Source organism: Podarcis muralis, chromosome 8 (genome assembly GCF_964188315.1).
Source record: "Podarcis muralis chromosome 8, rPodMur119.hap1.1, whole genome shotgun sequence".
In the NCBI taxonomy this organism is placed as follows: domain Eukaryota; kingdom Metazoa; phylum Chordata; class Lepidosauria; order Squamata; family Lacertidae; genus Podarcis; species Podarcis muralis.
In genome coordinates this window covers 61,519,401-61,542,125 of record NC_135662.1, presented here as the reverse complement: position 1 = coordinate 61,542,125, position 22,725 = coordinate 61,519,401, and the positions used below count along the sequence as shown (strand labels likewise).

General features: G+C 43.5%; 1 protein-coding gene across 5 annotated transcripts in view; it reads left to right on the top strand.

Annotated features, from left to right (window-relative positions):
* Window positions 1-22,725, top strand: part of PHACTR1 (phosphatase and actin regulator 1) — a 251,629-nt gene that overhangs the window by 100,033 nt on the left and 128,871 nt on the right. The window contains exon 1 of one of the 5 annotated variants that reach the window (XM_028737718.2): window positions 21,949-22,053. The exons of 3 other annotated variants lie outside the window; for them this stretch is intronic. Coding sequence is in view for 1 of the 2 variants with exons in the window: in XM_028737714.2 (XP_028593547.2) it covers window positions 22,461-22,572 (112 nt within the window). In the remaining variant the exon portion in view is untranslated. Of the gene's footprint in view, window positions 1-21,948; window positions 22,054-22,447; window positions 22,573-22,725 lie in introns of those variants that run through there. One more of the 5 variants, XM_028737714.2, reaches the window with a different exon arrangement.

Sequence of the window (22,725 nt, the reverse complement as noted above, 5' to 3'; positions counted from 1 at the left end):
ATCATCTCTCTCTTTTTGTGCATGGTTAGGATTTTGTCTCCTCTGCAAGTTCTCCTGGCTTGTTTGCTCAGATTCAAAAATGTGCATAACAGAGTCCTATCTGGAGCCTGATTCCATACAGACTAACTTGGAGAAAAGTTCTGCTCTAATAGTTTGAAACCATATGCTGGAGTAGAAATTAGATTTCCCCCTTTCTCATCTTCCAGTTAATTATGTCAACACTAATAGTCCCCCTGAGCCAGAGAAGGAGAAACATCACTGAGCACAGTTTGTTATTCCTTCCTTGGCCCGGAGTCTAAGGCGGGAATCAAAGCTGATAACTCCTGACACAGAACATAAATCCTTTATTCCACCAAAGAGGAGGTTCCCCTGGTGACAAGGCAGACAATATTTACACTGTGCTGATTGCTGATCAGAGACTGTGGAACTAAGAAATCGCCATCCAACGGATAACATTCCCATCAATTAGTATATACTAATTCATTACTACACATTGATGCCAATGCAATTCTGACTGGTTGTCTCTGTTTGAGCTCCATCTTGTGGATATATATAAAAATGCAATAGAAGGTTCAAAGTGCCAGAAGCAAGCTTCTGCATTGCACAGAACCCTTTTCTCACTTTCCATTCCACACCTACAGTAGAAACATGAAGTGGCAAGGATTGTGCCAGTTGCTTCCACAGGTCCCTGCAGAGTTGGTAGAAGCTGAGAACCTGACTTCTACATACATACAATATAGAGTGCATTCCCACCTGACTAGGAATGCTGCATGATCAGGGTGGCTGATTGTATAGAAGCGTTCATGCACATTGGCGCTGCGGCCTCAGTACGTATGGGGGATAAACTTGCTTCAGTTCACATTTAAAGGTGAACCTGTGTAATTTGCCCTTCCCAAAACAGAACAGGAATGGAAGCACAGCAATCCTTCAAAATCCTTCAACTATTGTAATGCCACGTAGTGTGTAAAAAAATGCACATACTAAAGTGTGCCTCAGAATGCGTGTATTTGTGAAAATAACATACAAAATGCATTATATTTGGGGAACTCACTTGCAAAAACATGTAGAGTGGATAATGGGCCGTACCAAAATGTGTATATTAGGAGAAAATTGCATGCAAATATGGGCGAGTTTTCATGAGGACTTTTAAAGATAAAATCCCAAACTGATGCAGAAATGTGGAGAACTGAATTTAATACTGGAAAAATGAGAAACTGACAGATTCATTTCGTTGCCCTCAGCAAGGGGCGCAAGCCAACCGTTGCTGTTGCTACACATTCATTCTATGCATGTATCAGAACATGAGGATAGCCGAAAGGTGTTTTGTTTTGTTTTAAAGCTAAAATAAGTAACTTAAAATAACAATTTTTTAATGTATTTGATTGGCATAGATGCCCACCATAAATATTCCACAGGTAGCTTATAACAAAATACTAAAAACATAGTTTATAATATTTTAAAAGCAAGCAAACAATAGACGACAGCACACAAAAAAACTTCTTACACAACGGCAACGTAAATTAAAATCCTTTACAACCTGGATTTAAAAGACCAGTTAAAAAGCTTGGGAGCAGGCAGATTTATGCAGAAATGGTGTATGTTACATTACAAACAAATCCTGCTTTGTTCACCTCCCCCAAGAGAATAAGATATTGCATTTTCGCCATATTGTACAGGGTAGCTTCTCTAGCACAGCAGCTTCCCTGCTGCAGTGTTGAGGGAGGTGGGGCCAGGCCATCAAAACGTGACCTGTGCATAATCTGACAGGGACTCAAATATTCTCAGCCTGTTGCTACCTGTGCTGGGCACTCCCAGCCAAGGAGGGCAGCAAATGGCTGGTAGTTTTAATTCTTTTATTTGCAAAACCACACACTTACAACAGCTCCTAAGGTACACACACACAGAGACACGCTTCTAGCAGCTGGCATTAACTTTCCCAGTCTTGTGGCCCTACACGGAAGTAGCAGCTGCGCCTGCCTCTTCAATACCCCCCTGGTTCTAGGAGACAGCAGGGCAGGGGGTGGTGGGTATTTGATTGGTCTGCCCCTCACCTGAATAGCCTCTGCTTCTGCAGGTCCTGCACGCCCTGCCCTGCCTCTGACTGCTCAGTCCTCCCCTTCCACCAGACCTGGCTCCTGCCTCGCAAGTGGCACCAAACCCCATAAATCTCTGGTACTCCTGGGTCAGCCCCTGCTTCCATCACACACTTGTCATAGCCCTGAAACTTTTTTCATCATAAGTCAACTACCAGGCCATCTCAGGGAATTGCTCTGCACGATACTAACTGACTGGCCCTTGCATAATTTTGGACCATATTTTGCAGATTTTTTTCTTTTTTTGTCTCTATGGCATAATGTTCAGGTTTCTACGCTAGCAGTGTACGATATGGCAGCCTTCACTACCCTGCTGCTCCCTCAGATGTTTTAGACTCCCACTCCTATCAGCCCCAGCCAAGGGCACCAGGTAGCCAAAGTGTAATGTGTTAATTTCTCTTCCTTTCAGCCAGTTAAGTCATTTACGCCTTGAACTTGCAATACATTCATAAAACACAAGAGGGCAATGAAACTTTAAGAATTGCGTATGTATCTACTCCTTGTAGCTTTCTTTACCTGGGCTAGAGCTGTAGAACGTCCAGGTTAGAGAAACTTGTTTTGATTTATGGAAAGGAAACTTGGTGCTTTTTGAAATTGTATAATGTCTTATTAGAAGTGTACAAAATGCATTTAATTGCCGAACTTCTATACTTCTTTACAGTTCAAGAGTTGACATCTCAACAAAAATCAATGTACAGTATATTACATCAAGATACAAATCCCACGTTCAATGCAGCCGCAACTTCTAATAACAATAATGTAATTCTACATTTTAAGTATGATAATTAAGTAATACATCAAGAAAGAAGTAAGATAATTAAGCCATAATGACAATTAAGCAATTACACATTAATTAAGCAATAAATTATTAAACACTTGTCTGTTTGGCTATAAAGCAGGGCAGGGAGTTAACTTTTCACAGTAAATGGAGTGCACGGGGGAGGGAAGCAAACCCATTGTTGTCCTCCCAACACTTGCTTTACTTCACCACACTCCCAGTTCGAACCATTTTTGCTTCATGTCTGCAAACTCACAATGTGTTGCCGTGGCAGATACATAGATTCTGATTGGCCACCCAGAGCCACTTCCAAGTTTGAGGGGGTCCTCAACAGAGTGCCTGGTGGTGGCTTCCCCTCCTACATAGGCTCCATCTGCTTCCCCCCAGCCTGGACCTCTGCACTTTTCATTTACCTTTTAAAAGAGTATTTCGCTGCTGCCACTGACAGCACCGCTCTTGGTGGGCTCTGCGTGGCTTCCTTCAATCTTTCTTTCTTTCTTTTGGAACTTTTTGTTCTAAGGCCATAGGCAACTGCATGAGCAGAGCTCCGATTTCCCCACAATTTAACAGAGTTCCAGTGCCTTGTGGGGAAATCAATATGGATGCTGCTGAAATGAGAATGTTGCTTTTGCATCTTGCGGCAGCAGGTTTTCGGAATGTGAGAGGAAGCTGCTCACAGCTGATTGCCCGCAGACTGCACTTGCCTCCTTGAATGTTAATGGATCCTTTTAGCATAGTGAATCTGGTGGTGCAAAAAGGACTTGAGGTCGCTCTGGCCCTGCAATTGTGCCAGTGCAACACTCTGTGGATTAAAATGTGGAAACGCTGAAGTACTAACAGAAATACATAACTTGTCCCCAAGATCATCCTCCGTAGATCAGTCTCAAGGACTGGAAAGTGGCCAATGTACCATCAGGGGTTTCTAAAAAAGGGGTCTGGGAAATTGCAGGCCAGTTAGCTTAACATCTGTAATGGGACAACCAGTGGAAATCATTATTAAAGCTAGAATTACCAAGCATATAGAAGAACCAAGTTGTTCTAAAGCAATTCTAGCATAGCTTTTCAAAGGTTAAATCCTACCTCACTAATCTTTTGGAGTTATTTGCGAGTGTCCGCATGTATATAGATGAAGGTTACCCAGTTGACATTGTGTACTTAGACTTGCAAAAAGCTTTTGATAATGTACTTCATGAAAGACTCCCAAATAAGCTTAGCAGCCATGGGATTTAACAGTGTTTCTCAAACTTTGGTCCCCAGCTGTTGCTGGACTGCAACTCCCATCATCCCTAGCTAGCAGGACCAGTGGTCAGGGATGATGGGAGTTGGAGTCCAACAACAGCTGGGGACCCAAGTTTGAGAAAGGGTGGGTCTTTTTACAGATCAGTAACTGGTTAAGGACCAGGAAGCAGAGGAGACTTCCGGGTTAGCACGATCGGCTAATGGCGGATTCCCTCCGAGCTCCGGAGGGAATAGGCTCTGCTGGGGACTGGTCTTGCCGCAACGGTGACGCGGAGACCCTCAGAAACCGCAGGCGCTGAAGCCTGCGGACTTGGTGACTCGGCGGGCACCTTAAGCGCCCCCCCGACCCACGAAGAGCCTTTTTAAAGGCTTCGGAGAGGGTACGGAGAGTGGCGTGGTGCTGTGAGTAGACCGCTACTCCAGTGGAGCGAAGCCGCGAGCCATGGCCGGAGAGCGCTGACTTTTTTCCCTAAATTCGGACCTGAAAAGAAACAACCCGTGAGTAGAACGGAATTCGGACTTTAAAATTCTTACCCTTGAATTCGGTACGACCGGGGGATGTGCTAAAGGGAAGTCCGCACCCCCCCTCCTACAAACGATCTAAAGCAAGAACCGGAGAACTAAGGTGGAGAGACCACTCTTCTCGGTGTGAGATAAAAGAAATTAACTTCCATGATTTGATAAAAGAAGTTTTTGTGCTGGAGTGTGAGACTGAAATTTTAGAAGTTTTTTGTGTAAGCCCCCCCCCCCCCCGGACCCGGGAGCGTCCTGCGTCTGAGTCTGTTGAAGAGGAATAAGGAGTTTGACAGCTGTCAAAGCTGTCAAACGGGCAATTTAAGGCTAAAAAATTGTTATTTAATATCTCTCTGGACTAAATGTGTTACAATTGAATTAAAATTGTTGGAAACAAAGAAGAAATAAACAACGAGGTAAAGGATTGTTAGAAAAAAGCTACTAAGTAACCAGAATCCCTCTAGGGGGAATTCTGAGACATTACAATGGCTGCAGATGGAAAATTACAGGCAGAGATAGAAAGAATGTTTCTTCTCGTGGGAATGTTGCAAGAGCAGAGTCTGGCTATGAACAAACAACTTATGACCTTGACCTCTGGAATAAGCAGCTCTGCTGAATGCACTAAGGACTTGACTGAGGAAAAATCTGCAGCTGAATCAGAAGAGATATTTCAAGAACTGGAGGAAAGTAAGGAAGGAATGGAGAAAACACAGATGGAAAGTACCAACCAGAAGCCTATACTAGTGGATTACAAGGAAGAAGACCTTTGGATTACATGGATCACAAATCTGCAAAAGATGTGAAAGATGAAGGAGGGGGCCCCTGGAGTATTTGGAATACAGGAACTTAAAGGACAACAAACACTCTGTGAGGTGAGTGGGGCTGAGAGACTTCAAAGAAGTGTGACTGGCCCAAGGTCACCCAGCAGCTGCATGGGGAGGAGCGGAGACGCGAACCCGGTTCCCCAGATTACGAGACTACCGCTCTTAACCACTACACCACACTGGCAATGATATAATTTAAAAAGGTAAAGGACTCCTGACAGTTAAGTCCAGTTGCGAATGACTCTGGGGTTGTGGCGCTATACAAATCCATGGTGAAACCACGCTTGAAATATTAAATATGGTTCTGGTTCCTCACTTCAAAAAGGGAAAGCCTCAGGAAAGGACAAGCAAAATGGTCAAGAGGCTGAAGTGATTCCCTTATGAGGGAAAGTTACACCATTTAGGGGGGGTTTAGTTTAAGGTAAGAGGAGACATGATAGAGATATATAAGATTATGCATGGTGTAGTAAAGAAAGTGGATAGAAGTTTTTCTCCCGATCGCATAATAATCTCTCTTGGGACCAACCAACAAAGCTGAATGTTAGAAGATAAATAAAGTACTGATTCACACAGCACACAATGAGTCTATAGAGTTCACTCCCACCAGATGTAGTGATAGCCACCATCTTGTGTGGCTTTGAAAGAGGATTAGACAAATTAATGGGAGGTTAAGGCTATCCTGGGCTACTGGCTGTGCTGGCTATGTTCTGCCCCAGCTGCAGGGAATCACAAGTGAGGAGAGTGCTATTGCACTCAGATCCTGCTCTCAGGCTTCCCATAGAGATCTACTTCGGCATTGTGGGAACAGAACATTGGACTAGATGAGCCTTTGGCCTGATCAAAGGGCTCTTTTTATTTTCCCAAACCTCAACAAGCACTTAACATTCCTGGAATGCCTTTACCCTAATTTGCCCAAAAGCATGTTCTACCAGGGATCTCCCAGGCCTGTGTAATAGTTTAATTATCTGGAAATAACAGTTTTGGTACTAATTACAGAATTGTACTATCCACCCTTATCTGCAATTAAGTTTGCAGCTTTTGACTATTAGAATGCATGTTGTCATAATAAGTATGGTTTGCTTTCTTTTATTTGCATATGCTGAGCTGTAGAATCTATAATTATAATAGGTAGGGATCATCAATTTGAGGCCTGTTTCTATGATTAACATTAATTGAGCAACGTAGTGATTTAGCAATATAAAGCATGATGCCTGCTGGAATAATTATTAGACAAGAGACACATGTTTGCCAGTTATATAAAAACGCTTCAGAGCTTTGGGGCAATTAAATAAAAAGGGGCCCAGCTATTCTATGGCTCTTGATTACGAGAAGCAAGTCCTTGAGGTATATGGTTTTAGTTAATACCAAATCATGCTTTATGTTTTGAAGATGGGCATTAAAAGTACTGGTTGAAGTTTAATGGCAAAATACGCAATTCTACCATCATAAAGCTCTTCATGGTAGATAGTGTCAACTTTATTGTGGCCCTGATGCCCATCTCCGGTCCTTGATCACTAACTGGAGGTGAGAATGGCCTCCAATATTATAGACAGCTTCCTGTGTTTCTAGAATCTTACTTTTGAGCTAAGGCCTAGTCAAGTTACCTAAACATTCATCCAGAGCCGTCTTTCCTATTGGGCTTATTGGTGTGTTTCGCCAGGGCGCTGGCCTCTCAGGGGCACCCCAGCAAGTGGAGGAGCTGCGCGGCTTTGCTGACGGCCTCCCCTTTCCCTGCACGCTCACCAGCTGTGCCCCGTATGGCTGGCGGGCATGCAGCTTGCCTCCCAAGCCTCTGCAGGAGGAGAGCGATCCCCACAGAGGCTTAGGATGGAAGCTGCGCCCCACCAACTATATGGCTAGCAGGCATGCAGCTTCCTTCCCAAGCCTCCGCGTGAGGAGAGTGATCCCCGCAGAAGCTTGGGGAAAGGCCAACAACTCTAGGAAATGGGGGGCACTGGAGGGATATTTGAACCACGGTGCTGGATATGCTTAAGACGGCCCTGCATTCATTCTATGATTCTATGTCATGGTGCTATTTTAACTGTCTAGATAGCTCAGTTGGTTAGAGCGTGGTGCCGGTAATGCCAAGGTAGCAGGTTCGATTCCAGCATGGGATAGCTGCATATTCATGCATTGCGGTTGTTCTACTAGATCCTCACGGTCCTTTCCAAATCTGCAGTTCTACAATTCTATTATGCTTTGTACTGCTATGTGGAAAATGGCTAAAGGGAATTGCAGCTTTGTGAGGGGGGATAGAGAGCTCTCCTAACACAGCTCTCCTAACAACTCTCAGTACCCTTAATGAACTACACTTCCCAGGGTTCTTTAGGGTGATGCCATTGCTGTTCATGAGACTGTTTTAAATGGACTGTGCCCATGGGTCTGTGGAAAGTGCTGTTTATCCGTGGTGGGTGGCTGGAGGCCAGCATAGCCAGCAAAGTTGGGTTGAGGGACTATCCTACTGTAAGGTGAATTTGGATAGCTTTGTTAACTTTTAAGGGACTATCAGCTGTGATCCTGTGTACAAGCACATATACTTGGGAGTGGGGATGAGGAAGAAATTAGTTTGTTTTGCCTTTTAACCGAATTTACACTTCCCATGCCAATATATAAACTAGAAGCCCAGCTCTCCTTCAACAGTCAGGTTTCGCTAAATTTTCTGAAGCACTTCTCCAACCAAATAATGTGTTTTTAAAAATGCGTATTAGTGAAAAATAAACACAAAAATGACTATCTCAGTGCTAATAAAATTTTATTTTAAAAAAATGCATGAAGATGTGCATGAAAATGCATGAAAAATTTCATGCAGGCTGTTAAAAATAAAGTTATCAGATGTATACATAAAGGAGCAAAATGAACTTATGACTGAGAAAAAGGTTAAACCAAAATACTGTAGGCAGATTCAGCCACCTGTACTTGGAAGTTAGCCATACTGAAGCTCGTGGGACCTACTTCTGAATAAATGAGTATAGGGCTGGGCTATTCAGGCTACAATCTTATAGTCACTTGGAAACAAACCCCATTGAATTCAGTAATACTTCTGAGTACACATGCATATAATTGTGCTAGGAGATGCTTTGATCAAAGAAATATACAGTGGTACCTCAGGTTGAGTACTTAATTCGTTCCGGAGGTCCGTTCTTAACCTGAAACTGTTCTTAACCTGAAGCACCACTTTAGCTAATGGGGCCTCCCGCTGTTGCTGTACCGCCGCCGCACGATTTCTGTTCTCATCCTGAAGCAAAATTCTTAACCCAAAATAATATTTCTGGGTTAGCGGAGTCTGTAACCTGAAGCGCATGTAACCCGAGGTACCACTGTATTAGCAACTTGTTGTTCATTTAAAGCTGTATATGTAAAGCTGCCATTTGTGAATTTTCATTAGTAAATCCTACTAATAAAAAGGTAAAGGTACCCCTGCCCGTACGGGCCAGTCTTGACAGACTCTAGGGTTGTGCGCCCATCTCACTCAAGAGGCCGGGGGCCAGCGATGTCCGGAGACACTTCCGGGTCACGTGGCCAGCGTGACATCGCTGCTCTGGCGAGCCTACTAATAATCCTACTAATAATCCTACTAATAATCCTACTAATAGTTGCTGGTTAATACAGTATACCAAGACAAAAGTGTTTTATGTCTTTTTGAAAAGATCGGGAATGTATTGGCATTGGCTTTGACAATAAGATAGTATTTGTTCCCGCTACAAGATTGTCCTGAAATGTCCCTCCATATGGGAGAATATTGCTTATGGGACTAGCTATAGAGATTTCTTTCTTCTTAATTTCTTAAGAAGTGACTCCTTTACAGGACAAAATACCAGCAGTTGCTGCAACGGATCAGAGATATCTGCTATAGGCATTAAACATTTTTATCCCCTTAGAAAATTAGAATGTAGGTTTAAAATTCCCTAAAGGGCAAGCCAGCTCTATAAATAATATTAATGCATCTTTTGGACCTTGCGCTTCACCACAATAAATCTCTCTGATTTATCCTCCCCAGATTCATTTGGCTAATTTAACTAATTAAATACGTTCAGCCATGGCTGAGACCCAAAAATAACTGCTTTGTGTACGCATTATCCCCTCCCTTCTCTCCACCCTCACAGTTAGATTTTATTAGTCTCTATGTAGCCTTTTGCTAAGCTTACAGCAAGACAGAAGGAGTGTGTTGTCTTCTCAGAAAAAAGGCATATGATTGTGAAGTCAGTTGCATTGCTCTTCTGCTATTTGATCATCTGTAGTTGCTGCAGACTCCCGGTACACCCACAGGGAAGGCATATTTTATGTGTCAAATAGTTTGCTTTATTTGCAAAGGGAAGGGGGGGGGAAGAGTTCAACATAAAAGCACTGGAGTGAGACAAATAATGGAGATGACTCTATTTCCCTTATTAAAAAGTATTTATCACTGCACTTTGTTTTCTTTCACTGTATCTTTTTTGAAACCAGGAAGCAAACAATGCGATAGAAAATCTTAGGTACTTTTGGATGGCCTGCAGTTGTGAAGTGGGGCCGGCAGTCTCCCAAAAGACGCCTTGGGTGGGGTGTCTTGCTTAGTGGGCAGGTGGCAGACAAGTCAGTGAGCCTACAGGTGGCCCAGCAGTGGTGGCTGGTGATAGGGGAACAATACACCACAGAAACACAAGGCTTACCTTGGCTCATGGACTAGGACTTCATCCCCCCACCCCCATTACCTCAGGCTGTTGCAGGCTTGAACAGCCCAATTTCCTCTTGTTCTCTTCTATTCCAATCCCACCCCTGTCCTGTTTCCCACCCAAAAATAGTAACGGATGCACTTGCTTGTAATTACAGAAGTGAATTTTCACTATAAAGCAGTCCCACAATATGAACTCAGAGGTGAAGAAAGAGCAGAATCTAGTCCAGACACTCTTACAAAGCAAAGGAATGACAACAATAAGTGTGGTCTCTTTTTGTACCGCTTCTCTCTGAGAGATGGAGATGGAGCCTCCTCCTGCTCTGTCAGAGTAGATCACACTCCTGACCAACTCTTGTCCTCCACGGGCAGGGAAGAGGCAGCACCTGTGTCTACCTCTCCTCATCAGTAGATCCAGGCCCATCAAGAGATCTTTGAGGCCTAGTCTCACCACCCCTTTCCTCCCCTTCCAAGCTGTCATCTTCAAATGCTTCCCACTCCTAGTCTGAATCAGAGGGCTCAAGGGGAGCCATGGCACTCCCTCTCACACATATCCCATTGCTTTCTCTCTGTCCTCTCAATTAACATTTCAACATCTTTTATGTTCTTGAAGCTCCCAGGACCTTGTCATGTCGTTTTGTTGTTGTTTTTAAATTTACAAATGTATATATACACCACAGCACATTGAAGAAGACACCCAACTACATATAAACCATTATCTTATTTTGTGCAGCACTGATTTGCTTTCAAGCTGATAGGCAGGCACCTATCCCTCTTCCCACCCCTGATCTTTCGGAGTTCCTCATAGCTAAGACCGTAGCCAACCAGGCCATGAGAAAGGCAAGCTGGAAAGTCCTAGGTAGACTAGTGAGCGCTTAGTGGTGCCCATGTTCATGCTAGGCCAGTGTGAGAAGGAAGTGTGGAGTGCTGCTCCTCGTGGACCCCGCAAAAGTCCTATTGCTATTGTTCCCTATATGTTCTTTTCATCAATGGTTAGCAAAGAGAGGGAGAAGATTTTGCCCAGGGCAGCCGGTTACTGATCCCTGGCAAAATACAGCCACAACTGCTGTACTTCTATTATGCTAACTGCTCTCATTCATATATTCTTGACCCAAGCATTGATGTTTCTTGCCTTGTTATTCAGAGACTTGAAAGCTTGGATTAAGCAAACTGGAAACATTAACATACCAGGACAACATAACATTCACCTGCCTTCCATTCTGTCCAACTGCCTTTTGTCATCTGTTGTCCTTTTTGCCGATTTATTATCGATTACATTTTTTATCCTGTCCTCCAAGAAGTCGAGGGTGGTGCTTCTCCCCTCTTTTTTCCAATCCTCACAACTACCCTGTGGGGAAGTCTGTGTTGAGAGTAAGTTGCCCAGGATCCCCAGCAAGCTACATGGCTGAGTGCAGGGGTGTTGCTAAGTACTTAAAGGACTCAGGACACAAATGTGCATATGGTAATTTATAGAGCTAGATGCCTCAGTCTGGGCAAAAGATAGCAGGTGGTTGAAGTCTGTAGCAGTTCATTTTGCAAAGCAAGCAGTTTCCCTGCAGGCAAAAATAAAAAATAAAGGGAAAATAGGGCAGACCTCCCCATATTCTTGTGCAACACCCTAATCCCTGCATTGGATTTCTGTCAAAGTGTCCTTTTTGTAAGTGAATTACAATGTGAATCCTTCTACAAGACGCGTTCTCCCTGCAAATGCAGCCAGCTTGCCACACAGTTGGCTGTACCTCTTCACACAGAAAGGCTCTTGGCTTGCCACCATTCCCCCTTGAATTAGGACAGCTTAACCTTTAATATACTACAGCTCTTCTCATCTGAAATCAGTATTCCCTCTCCTCCGATACAATTTACAGTGTTTGCTTCAGAACTCAGAAAGGTCTTCCGATATCAGATAATATTTCCATTTACGGGGAAAGCAATGTAGGTCATTTTTTGAGAGCTTCTAAAGGTACATTAGTCACCATGCCTTTCCATCCCTGGGGGCTAATAGATAAGTTCGTGCAGTTAAAAAAAAAGCAAGACCAACACTGTCCAATACAATTTCCTTATAAAGTGGACTAGCTCAGACATAACACTAAACCATAATTTAACACAGCATTCGCCAATGTGGCCCCAAAGATGTCTTTAAACCAGCAATGTTCCATTATGTTCAGTGGGTTGTCTGCTTCCCTCCCCAACAATAGATGCTGTACTCATCTTCATAGCTTTGAGTTGTTTTCCTGTGGTTAGTTGGTTGGGTTTTTTGCAGACAAAGAGGCCAGCCAGTCAAGCAGAAGCAACTTTTTTCCATTAACCACAGTTAAGATTGACCACAGTTTAGAGTTTAGAGATATCATGCTTCCAATTTCTTCCTTGTAGCTGCACTGGAGGAGGAGATAGGAAAGGGGACTGCATGAGGCTCACCTTGCTTCACTCTCATAATGCTAAACTATGCCTTAGTCTTATGTCTGAACACAACCAATTGGTTGACAAGTGTTCATTTGGGATGCTCTGTTTAAATTGCTCAACCCTGCCCTGTTTGGGAGATGCCTCTGATCCATCTGAGTTGATTCAATGGATTAATTTTGATATAACTAACTCAACAGTTCATATTATGTAGTTTTCATCGCATGCTAAAGTTGCACCTCTTCACCCTTGCCTATTATTATTATTTCTATACTGCCCTTCATCCAAAGATGCTTACAATACAAAAACACAAAACACAATAACAAGCAAAAGCAATAACCCCATCCCAAGTTTAAAAAGTAATAGATTGTTTAATTAGCCAAAGGCCTAGGAGAAATTAAATGTTTTTGCCTGGCACCTAAAGTTGGTGGCCATCTCTGCATCCTGTAGGAGTTCCACAGTTTAATTATGTACTGTGTGATACACACACACACACACACATACATTAGGATCCACCCTATTTGTTTGATTGCAACCTGTTCTAGCTAGTTTTAATATTGTGTTTTTAAATTGGTGTAATCTGCCATGGGACTTCATAGTGAGCCCCACATTAAAATATCAAATAAAAAAATTAAATTAAAAATAAAATAAAAAAATAAAAAACATCACATTAAAATATCAAATAAAACAACCCAGAAGAAAACATTACTGAAGAAAGTCAAATATAAAGTATGCATTCAAAGCAGCGTAATTAATAGGAAGTTAAAATTTTATCTTAAAGATTTCAAAATAAAAGATTGCAAAGGAGGTCAACTATGGTATGCACATTCAACAGCAGACTTAACACAAGCAAATTTATCTTGAGCATTTTAAAAGAAAACATTGCTCATGGAAGTCAAATATAAAATGTATATTTAAAACAGCACAATTAAGCAAGAGAATAAAATATTGTCCTAAGCGTAGAACATATCTGTTGTGGTTGCTGCTAATGGTGGTTCATGGCAGGTGGAAGCTCAGGCTCAATAATCAGGGTCATTGACTAAGAGACAGCCAAGATAGCTGCTGGCCTCCTCTGCAGCCTCAGATTTTGTAGGTGGGGTCAATCAGGGCCCCACCCTCCCAAAGCCAGGTTGAAAAGGGCCTCAAAGAGATACAGTACTCAGGTTGCCAACTGCTGTTTACACCAGGGAAGAAAGCCTAAACAGGTAAAATATGAATGAATGAATTATGGTATCTATCTGGCAATGATTTGTTCCCTGGATTCAATCAAAAAGATATAATGTAAATTGCTTCTAGAAAGTCTGGTTTCATAAAATTTTCTGCAGCTTCTAGAGAAACAGAGAGAATAAATGTTATAACATTAGATTTCCATTTCAGAAATCTAAACTTTATTGTTTTCCATATTTTATTTGTTTGAAATGGTTCAGAACCTTGCTATTTTTATTATCAGTAACTTTATCTTGTTGTGGCTATAATATGGATTGAGAATTCTGTATGTCAAAACTGATATAATGCAATGATCGGCATTCAGAACAGAGGCGCGTAAGAGAGAACAGGGAAATCACTTGGTACATAAAAGGTGAGCTCTCTTGCCCTGGCCTAGAGCAAAGCTCCAGCCCTGTTTGGGTGTTTGGCTTACTCGTGTCATCACAGTCACATGACTCCCTCCACTCTGATGTGTCGCATTCCACTCCGAGTGTTCAAAGTGGTGCAAGGGGTCTTCACGAGGCTCCCCACTTTAGAACTTGACCCTCCAACTCGTAACAGGATATGGCTTATGTAAGAATGTGTGTATTAGGCAAAATTTGGATGAAAAGAAATTCACAAACTTGACATGGAAATGTGGAGAACTTGAGCTTTAGGTTGGAAAAATGAGAAACCTGAGAAAATCCAAAATTGACAGGTTAAGCAATCCCTTGCCTCTCCCCACCTGATGAAGCTGGGATCTAGCAGTTGAACCAAATACACCTGCATTAAATTAGGTTCATCTTACTAAAGGGAATGGAACACGTTCTTTCTTATTTAGTTGCATTATCCATTGATAACCCTCACCTGTGTTTCTTGACCTATTTTACTCGTATCTCTGTTACTTGACCTGTTTTATTATTTATATATTTATACTTGTGGTACTTAACCTGTGTGGCTCCTACCTGCCCCTTACCATCCTAGGGCTTCGTATTGCACTTCTCCTTTAATGAAAGCAGGAAACTCCCTCCCCCCTTGGGCCTCTTAAAGGGTCAGGGCATGCCATAAAGTGCTAAGTCTACTTGAAGGGAATCCTAAGAGAAGAGTGATTCTAAAAGTCTGTTTTGCTTGCTTTTGGGATGTATTTACCAGCATGTCAATGTTGACAGAACGTTAAGTGTCCCATCCCTTTGCCATATAATTGGGGAAATGGGCCATAGCAGGATTGTGTGCTCCCTCACCAGAAGGGCTGTTTCAACATTTTGGGGAAGATACAAAGAGATTTCAGGCTATGGGTCAAGATTCACAGCAAAGTTAAAAGACCTGTTTGGAAGTTCAGCCGGCAGGAATGGGTGATAAGCCTTCTCGGCTGCCATACCTAGATTATGGATTGCCTTGGCCTGGGGGAGTCAGGTTATTCTCTTCCTGACACCTTTCCTTATGAAGCTGGAGACCTTCTAAATCTCTCAGATTTTTGGCCTGCTGGATTTAGATTTTTTTTTGTCTGATTATCCTGGTGGGACTTTGAAATTGGATTACAATACTAAAAAAGTGTGTGTTTTAATCAAAGCATTTTTTTGACTGTGGATACCATTTAAAAAAGACAGATCCGTGCATGTTTGCAGGTGGCTTGGAACCTGTTTAGGAAAGTAAAGCAAAAATAATAATTGTTGCCTAGTCTTCATTGGTGGAATAACAAGCTTATTTGGTTAGATTTCTCTCTCCTAAATAAATGCAAGGCCAGATGAACAAAATGGAACAGGAACATTCCGGCTCACATCAAAACTCCACCCACGTATCCTCAACATACTGCCTAACAGCTAGGAATGGACCCAAGCCTTGAAATGAGATCTTGCATCAAATTCCAACCTTCCATGAGGCAGTTCAGCTTGAACAATGCTTCAACAGATCATGGGCAGAATGAAGTACTGCAGCAGTAGGGTTGGGTGGGTGGGTAGGCAGACAGACAGAAGTAAGCTTTTACACCACAATCCTAACCATGTCTACTCAGAAGTAATTTCCCTAGGGTCTTCCTCCTAGGGAAGTGGGGTTAGGATTGCAGCCTTGGAATATGTTTAAATAAGTACATCTTGAGGTGAAGAGAGAGGAGAAATAATTTAATCCCCAAAGCACATATTGTCGGAATTTCCTGGCTTGGTTGCATGTAATACTAACACTAATGCACAGTTTGACATTGAATGAATAAGCCTTAAGGTAGTGTACTACTTCCTCCCCCCTCTCATTTCTTCTTCTTGGTTAACTCTAGACCATTTCATCATGCAGGGAGAGAATGTATATAAAGGGGGGGGGCGGCATTGCAATGGTAGGCTCTGTTCCCAGTCCAGTTGGAGCCTCAAGCTCAAAAGGGAGCCTCAAATTTAGACGCTTGCTATCTTTTTGACATTCGAGCAGCTTAGCAACTTGTTTTTGTGCACACTGGGCCAAATTTGAGCAATTAAGAGATGTGATTTGGTAAAAGACTATCATTAAGGCCTAAAAGTCTTATTGATTTAAATGAGGCGTTTAGCGGGTCAGTTTCCAAAGGCAAAGCTAAGGGGAGACGAGACAGTGCAGAGACGGAGGACGAGCTTTGCATTTGGAAAGTCTCTGCTTCAGTGTCCAGCATTTCCAGTTAAAAGAAGGAGCACTTCTTAGGGTGGCTGCCAAGCTAGCCTCCTGGCTGCAGCATGACTTCTGTTTACCAGGGCAGTACGGAGGTAGGTAGGCCAATAGAAAGGGTAGAGTTGTTCAGATACACTGCCAATCCACTGCTCTTGCCAGTGTGCTCCAGTCGTCCCAGTCTCACTGTGACCATCCCAGTAAGCAATGTGATTCTGTCCCTGAGGTACCATCCAGCCCTGCCAGTTGTCCCTTGTTGTCAGAAATATTCCTGCCATGGACCTTGGAGATCTACCAGAATAGGCTATACAGTGGTACCTCACAAGACGAATGCCTCGCAAGACAAAAAACTCGCTAGACGAAAGGGTTTTTTGTTTTTTGAGCTGCTTCGCAAGACGATTTTCCCTATGGGCTTGCAAGTTTGTTTCCTTTTTCTTAACACCGTTAATACAGTTGCGACTTGACTTCTAGGAGCAACTCATAGAACGCGGTGTGGTAGCCTTTTTTGAGGTTTTTAAAGACTTTGGTGATTTTTGAAGCTTTTCCAAAACTTTCCTGACACCGTGCTTCGCAAGACGAAAAAAATCGCAAGACGACAAAACTCGCGGAACGAATTAATTTTGTCTTGCGAGGCACCACTGTACTGAGCTTGATAGTCTGATTTACTATAAGACAGGGGTGTCAAACTCAAATTCATCGGGGGGCCGCATCAGCAGTTTGGTCACCCTCAAAGGGCCGGTTGTATCTGTAGGACTATGTAAAGTGGAGGTTTCCTGTGTAGAACGGCCGGCGCTGCTAGAGGGCAGACGTTCTCTGGCTTGTAGGCTGCTGCGCATGTGGTGAAGAGGCGGCTTTCTTGTGTAAAAAAAAAAAAAAGTGAGAATAAAAGGTGAAGGCTGGCGGTCGGTGGCGGCTACACGGGCCACATGACGAGGTCTGGCGGGCCGAATTCGGCCCGCGGGCCTTGTGTTTGACACCCGTGCTATAAGACAATTGAATACAGTGGGCAGAAATGCATCAAAAATGCACATTAATTATCCTAACAAATAATGCTTATATGTGACTTAATGGCTTGACCCCACCACGAAACACTGGTCCCAACAAATAATTTGTTTGATTTTACTAAAAAAAAAAGATGAGAAAGAGAATTCCCTCCCAAGAAAGAGAATTGCAACATGATGGGCACCTCATCAAAAACTCCTCTTTTAGTGCACTTTCTCTTCAGACGTGGTGAATGGATAGCACCATCAAGAGGGCCGTTCTGTTGGAGCATGGCCTCTTGGATATATAAGGCCACTTGGCTGCTATGCAGTCTAAAACAGAGTGGCAGCATACAGCTCCCACCAGTGTTGCAAACAGCAGTGGTCAGAGGGGCAGTGGTGCTTGCCTGACTTCCCATCACCTTAGGTTGTTGCCGCATACCAGGAGGGATAGGGGAAAGTGTGAGACGGCAGTGAGGTCAGTGTGGTGCAAGCACACCGGCGAAGCCAATCTGCTGCTTCCACCAGTACGTTTGCACCATGCTGACCTCGCCCCCTCCTTGCACTTCCTGGTATGTTGCAGCAATGCAGATGATAGGTCAGCTAAGTGACACCATTATGCCCTACCAACAGATGCATGCTACTGATTGCCAAAGGAACAGAAAGTATAGTCTCACCGGTGTATAGCATTTGGTTTAAGCAGACTGGATATAAGAGGTGGACAAAGCCACTCAGAGCAAACAATATGGGTAGTGCAATTGAGCATATCTTTTATTGCTAGCGGTTTCATTATTTTGTGTGTTCCTTCTCTGCTTCGTTGCCTTTTGTGATTATGATCTTTAATCAGTAGGCAGTTAACACCTTAGCAAAGACCAGTGATGTGCTGCAGTTTCTTGGCATTCTAAGAACTTTAAAAAGAAGCCGCCCCGACACTCCTGGCTTCATGTTAAAATAATTCAGAACAAATTTTACTTTGTTAAAATTAAATGTCTATATATGTTTGCCTTCCGGTTGCTGAAGTTTAAGGTGTCCCAGAGCCACATCTTCATGCTTCCTAGAAAACTTGAATGGATAAGAGTTTGGGACTGCAAACAATACCCCTTGAAGTAAAGCATGCTATCATCTAAACGGGGGTTCCCCTATAAGGCCGTTAAGCCGTATGCATCACTGCATAACTGTAGGCTACAGTTCACCTCGGTAGCCATTTCTAAATCACACACACACCCTGGAATATTTTTTTAAGCAATTGTTTAATTAGCATAACTATAACGCTTATTTATCAAAGAGCAACTGGCCTTTGTGAAAGAAGGTTTTTTCAAAAGAAAGGCCTTGATGTAGATCCCTTCTGAAGGTCATTCAAAAACAACCTTTCCTCCTTTCTGCTGCTGTCATCCTTTTTCTTCATGTCCCATCATGCTGTGGGAGAGAAACAGGCACTGACAGCCACAATCTTCCTTCACATGTTTAATCTGAAATAAGTAGCAGTGAGTTCAATGGGTGTGCTCGCATGATGGCGTTGTTGGGATTTAGCAGAGAGGAGTTCATGGAAGAGTAGAGTCTTTGCAAGCTCCTGTAGGTGACAGAACGGTGGGTAACATGACCTTGAGCCTCCTTTATCCATTTTGGCCCTGTCCCCCTTGTCCTTTCCAAGGCAACAGGGTCATTAAAAGTGAAATCCAGTGTGTCTGTTTTGCCCCCTTCTCTCCTGGGATGCAAATCAGCTTTCAAAAGTTCCTGAAACTCCTTTTAGAGACAGTATGGCTTTTATATTGCTGGGAATCACAAGTTCAGCAGAGCTTACTCCCTCGTAGTTTGAATGGCTGACGGTGCATAGTTTTGTCATTATTCAAATGCTATCTATAGCTTTTACTTTCACCAGTAACAGTTTTCAAACTAGGCATGCAAAGCCTAGGTGTCAGTTTAAGTAAAGTTGAGGGTGGAAATAATTCTCAGAAGTGTGGTAGTTGCCATCTAAGTGCAAGAGAAGGAAAGGGGGGGGATTCAAACCAGTGTTTCAGTGTTGTCCTCCATATTAAAACTGCCTTATGACATTCAGACTATACAGTGCTTTTTTCTGTGGGGGCGCAGGGGGACGCATACCCCTAAACATTTTGAGAAATAAGCTAGCTATTTAAGCATTCCCCGGTGGCACAGTGGGCCAGTGCATCTGGCTGTTAACCAGAAGGTTGGTGGTTTAAGCCCACCCAAGAATGGCTGTGGGTGGGTTGGTTGGGGTCCCTTCCACGTCTACAATTCTATGATTCTATTATTTTCCCAACCGTGCCTTGTCACACTCAGGGTACTTGCATTCTTGAATATAGAATATTCAGGTAACATTTGCTTCAATATACAGTAAATCCATCATGATGGCGATTCTGCTTTTGAAGGTAGTGGCATCCTTAAGTATAATTGATACAGCTATAGGAATCAGAGTGATGTGATTCAGGTTTTGAGAACAGGCAATTTGAATGCAGCTCCCACAAGTAATTTGTGTAGATTTTATTTTAGAGGCTTTTGTGGAAGTAATGGAAGGAGGCTTGTTGAAGGCTTCTGTGAATTGTATACCAAGGGGAAACTCCTTAATCATGGGCAGGGCTGACTTCAGGGGTATATGAGCTCTTTCTGCCCCACCCCTCCAGTCACAGTGAGTGACAGGCAGCCCCAGCATCTCTCTCCTCCTCCTCCCATTCTGTTCTATAAAAGTCCACTTTCAGTGAATGGGCAGTGGGTGAGGCTGCTCCACACACTGCTGGGAAGGAGGAAGAAATGGTAGCAGTGCACCCAGGAGAAGTGGAAGCAGCACTGTGACTGTGGAGGAGGTGGAACAGCAGTGAAGAGGTAGCAACATAAAACCACAGAATTGTAGAATTGGAAGGGTCCCTGAAGGTCCTCTAGTCCAACCCCCTGAAATGCAGGAATCTTTTGCCCATGACCTTGAGAGTCTAATGCTCTAGACACTGAGCTAGGCCAGGCATAGGCAAAATCGGCCCTCCAGATGTTTTGGGACTACAACTCCCACCATCCCTGACCACTGGTCCTGTTAACTAGGGATGATGGGAGTTGTAGTCCCAAAACATCTGGAGGGCCGAGTTTGCCTGAGCTAGGCTGTTAGAAACAGCCCGACTCAACCCTAGAGATAGGGTAGGTGGAATGAAAGTATTATCGCAAAGGGTCCTTGTGTTCCATGTTTGTGTCTTCCCTACTTTTGTGAAGAAAGGGTTGTTGGGATCGTCATCCGTGGATTTCACAGTGGGCAGAGCTGATACAGTTCTTGACTTGCTCCAGATTTCCTTCACCACAGGTCTAGCTTACAAAGTGTTTGAAAGAGGTTACCAGTGTATTGCCACCAGCTGAGTGGTTTTTAGGTAAGGTCTTTATGGAGAGCGATGTCCTCGGGAAAGGCTCTGAAGAGCGAAAGCAATCAATTAATTTAAGTATCAAAGCCATTAAGCCAATTGCACAGAGAAATCCATTAGCTGGATCAAATGGCAAAAAAGGGGGCACTAATTAATAAGCAAAGTATAGTATAAATTAAATAGTGCTGACAGTTCGGTAGAGGCGTTAAAAATGTGTGAGCGGCTGAAATGGGGCACTGCAGAGTCCAGTGGAAGTATTCTGTGCAATCCAGCGAAGTTAAACATTTGCTCTGGAAGACTTGGAGGAGCTGAGACTTGAGTCAGGATTGTGGAGAGCGGAGTTCATTTCTGCTCAGCAATGAAGCTTAAACTGTAGCCTTGAACAATCGCTGGGTTGTATTCAGCTACGTTGTAGTCAGACTAGACCCACTGAAACCAGTAGCCTCAAGTTAGTCATGCTTACTACTTCTATTGTGAATAGGACTTAAAATGAATACCACCTTTTCTTTCTGTCCTGCCTTGCAAGGCTATTGTGAGGATAAAACAGCAGACATTCCCCTCCCCCATTGCGGAGCAACAGCAGAATAAATGAAAAGGTGTTGGGCAGTGCAAAGCTTCACCCACCATGAATTTTTTTGAGGATGACTCGGAGGGCAGGCTTTGTTTGGAGCCCACAGTTGCGGTCAAGAAGGCCCAGATTGCACTTGTGCAAAATCTTAAAATACACATACAGCCTAGTAAGAAGCACTCAGTTCCTCCACCCAAAAGCTGGCAGTTTTAGCCAACTTGGTTGTTTTCTGGACTTCCTGCGGTCTTTTGTATTCCTCTCCAATTTGGGGGCAGGTGAAGTTGATGCTGAACAGTGCAGGTCCTTGATTTCCCCTTATGGAAAGGAGCAGTGAAAGCAACCATGGAGCCTGCTTTATTAGAACACACTATTCCATGTTGCTGTGATTCGATTGTGGCTTCCCAGAATGTAACCCCCCCCCCTCTCCCCACAACAGCCTGAGCCCAGTTTGAATTATATAATTGTGCTACTTTGAGTCATGTGACTGGCTGAGTAATTCCCTGCAGAAGGAGACAAACTGCATATTAAAAAGCAGAACAAATTGTATTTAAAACTTATTCCCCCCACACACACCCCAAAGAAAGTAGCATGCTATTTCCATGCAGATGCATCTGAAGGAGACAGATGCTGCAGCAGCCACACGGAGGTTTGATTTATAGTAGAAAGCCTTGGAATTGGACAGGGAAAGGGCAAGTGTGTAAGGTGAATAGGCTGGACCTGTGGTTTCTTCCCCCGCCCCCCCCCCCCTTCACAATCACGCGCTGCTTCTGAAACTGGTTGCATCTAATTTTGTACAAAATGAATTGCTCCTTGGAGACCTCTGCCAGGAGCTAGGAATCGTTGCCTGGTGGAGGTAAGTACAGCAATCTCATTCCTCTCAGCTTCCACACTTGCCATGCATTATTACTTTTTTCATTCTTTCTGGTGACTGAGAAAGCCGGGGGGGGGGGGGAGAGAAAGGGGGTAGCAGCTGGCATGTCTGGAAACCACAAGGGTTCTGTGAAAAGGACTTCTTTTATTTATAGGGTATATCGGAATGGGGAGAGGCACAAGTTGAAAATCAAACATCACCGCCCTTTTGCGTTGTCTCTCGGTGCCTTTTGAGGCTGCTAATTAGATTTGTTTTGCTCAGGCTTCTCTGTGAGTTAGCTGGTGAAGAATTGCCACTTGCCATCTTCCCTCTCCTGCTCCCCATCGGCTGAATCCAAAAAAGAAGGGGCTGGACTGGCAGCACTGCAAGTCTGGTTGTGTAGTGTATGCATGTGCTTTCAGAGCACGGCACTTAAAGGGACTGTTGCTCAGTTTCAGAAGGCACAGCTGTTGCTGGGAGAGCCAGGGAATGTGAAAGAAGCTTTGTGGTCTTTCAAATCAGGTAGGCAAGATGATAAAATACTCATTTCCATTGCTATCGAGTCGAATTTTCCTTCACCCTCTGCTGTTCAACACCACCTCCTGGTTCTTTATCCATTTTGTTTGAATTTACAAGATCTTTCTGTCTGATTGTATAGATCAGCCACAGTTGTCC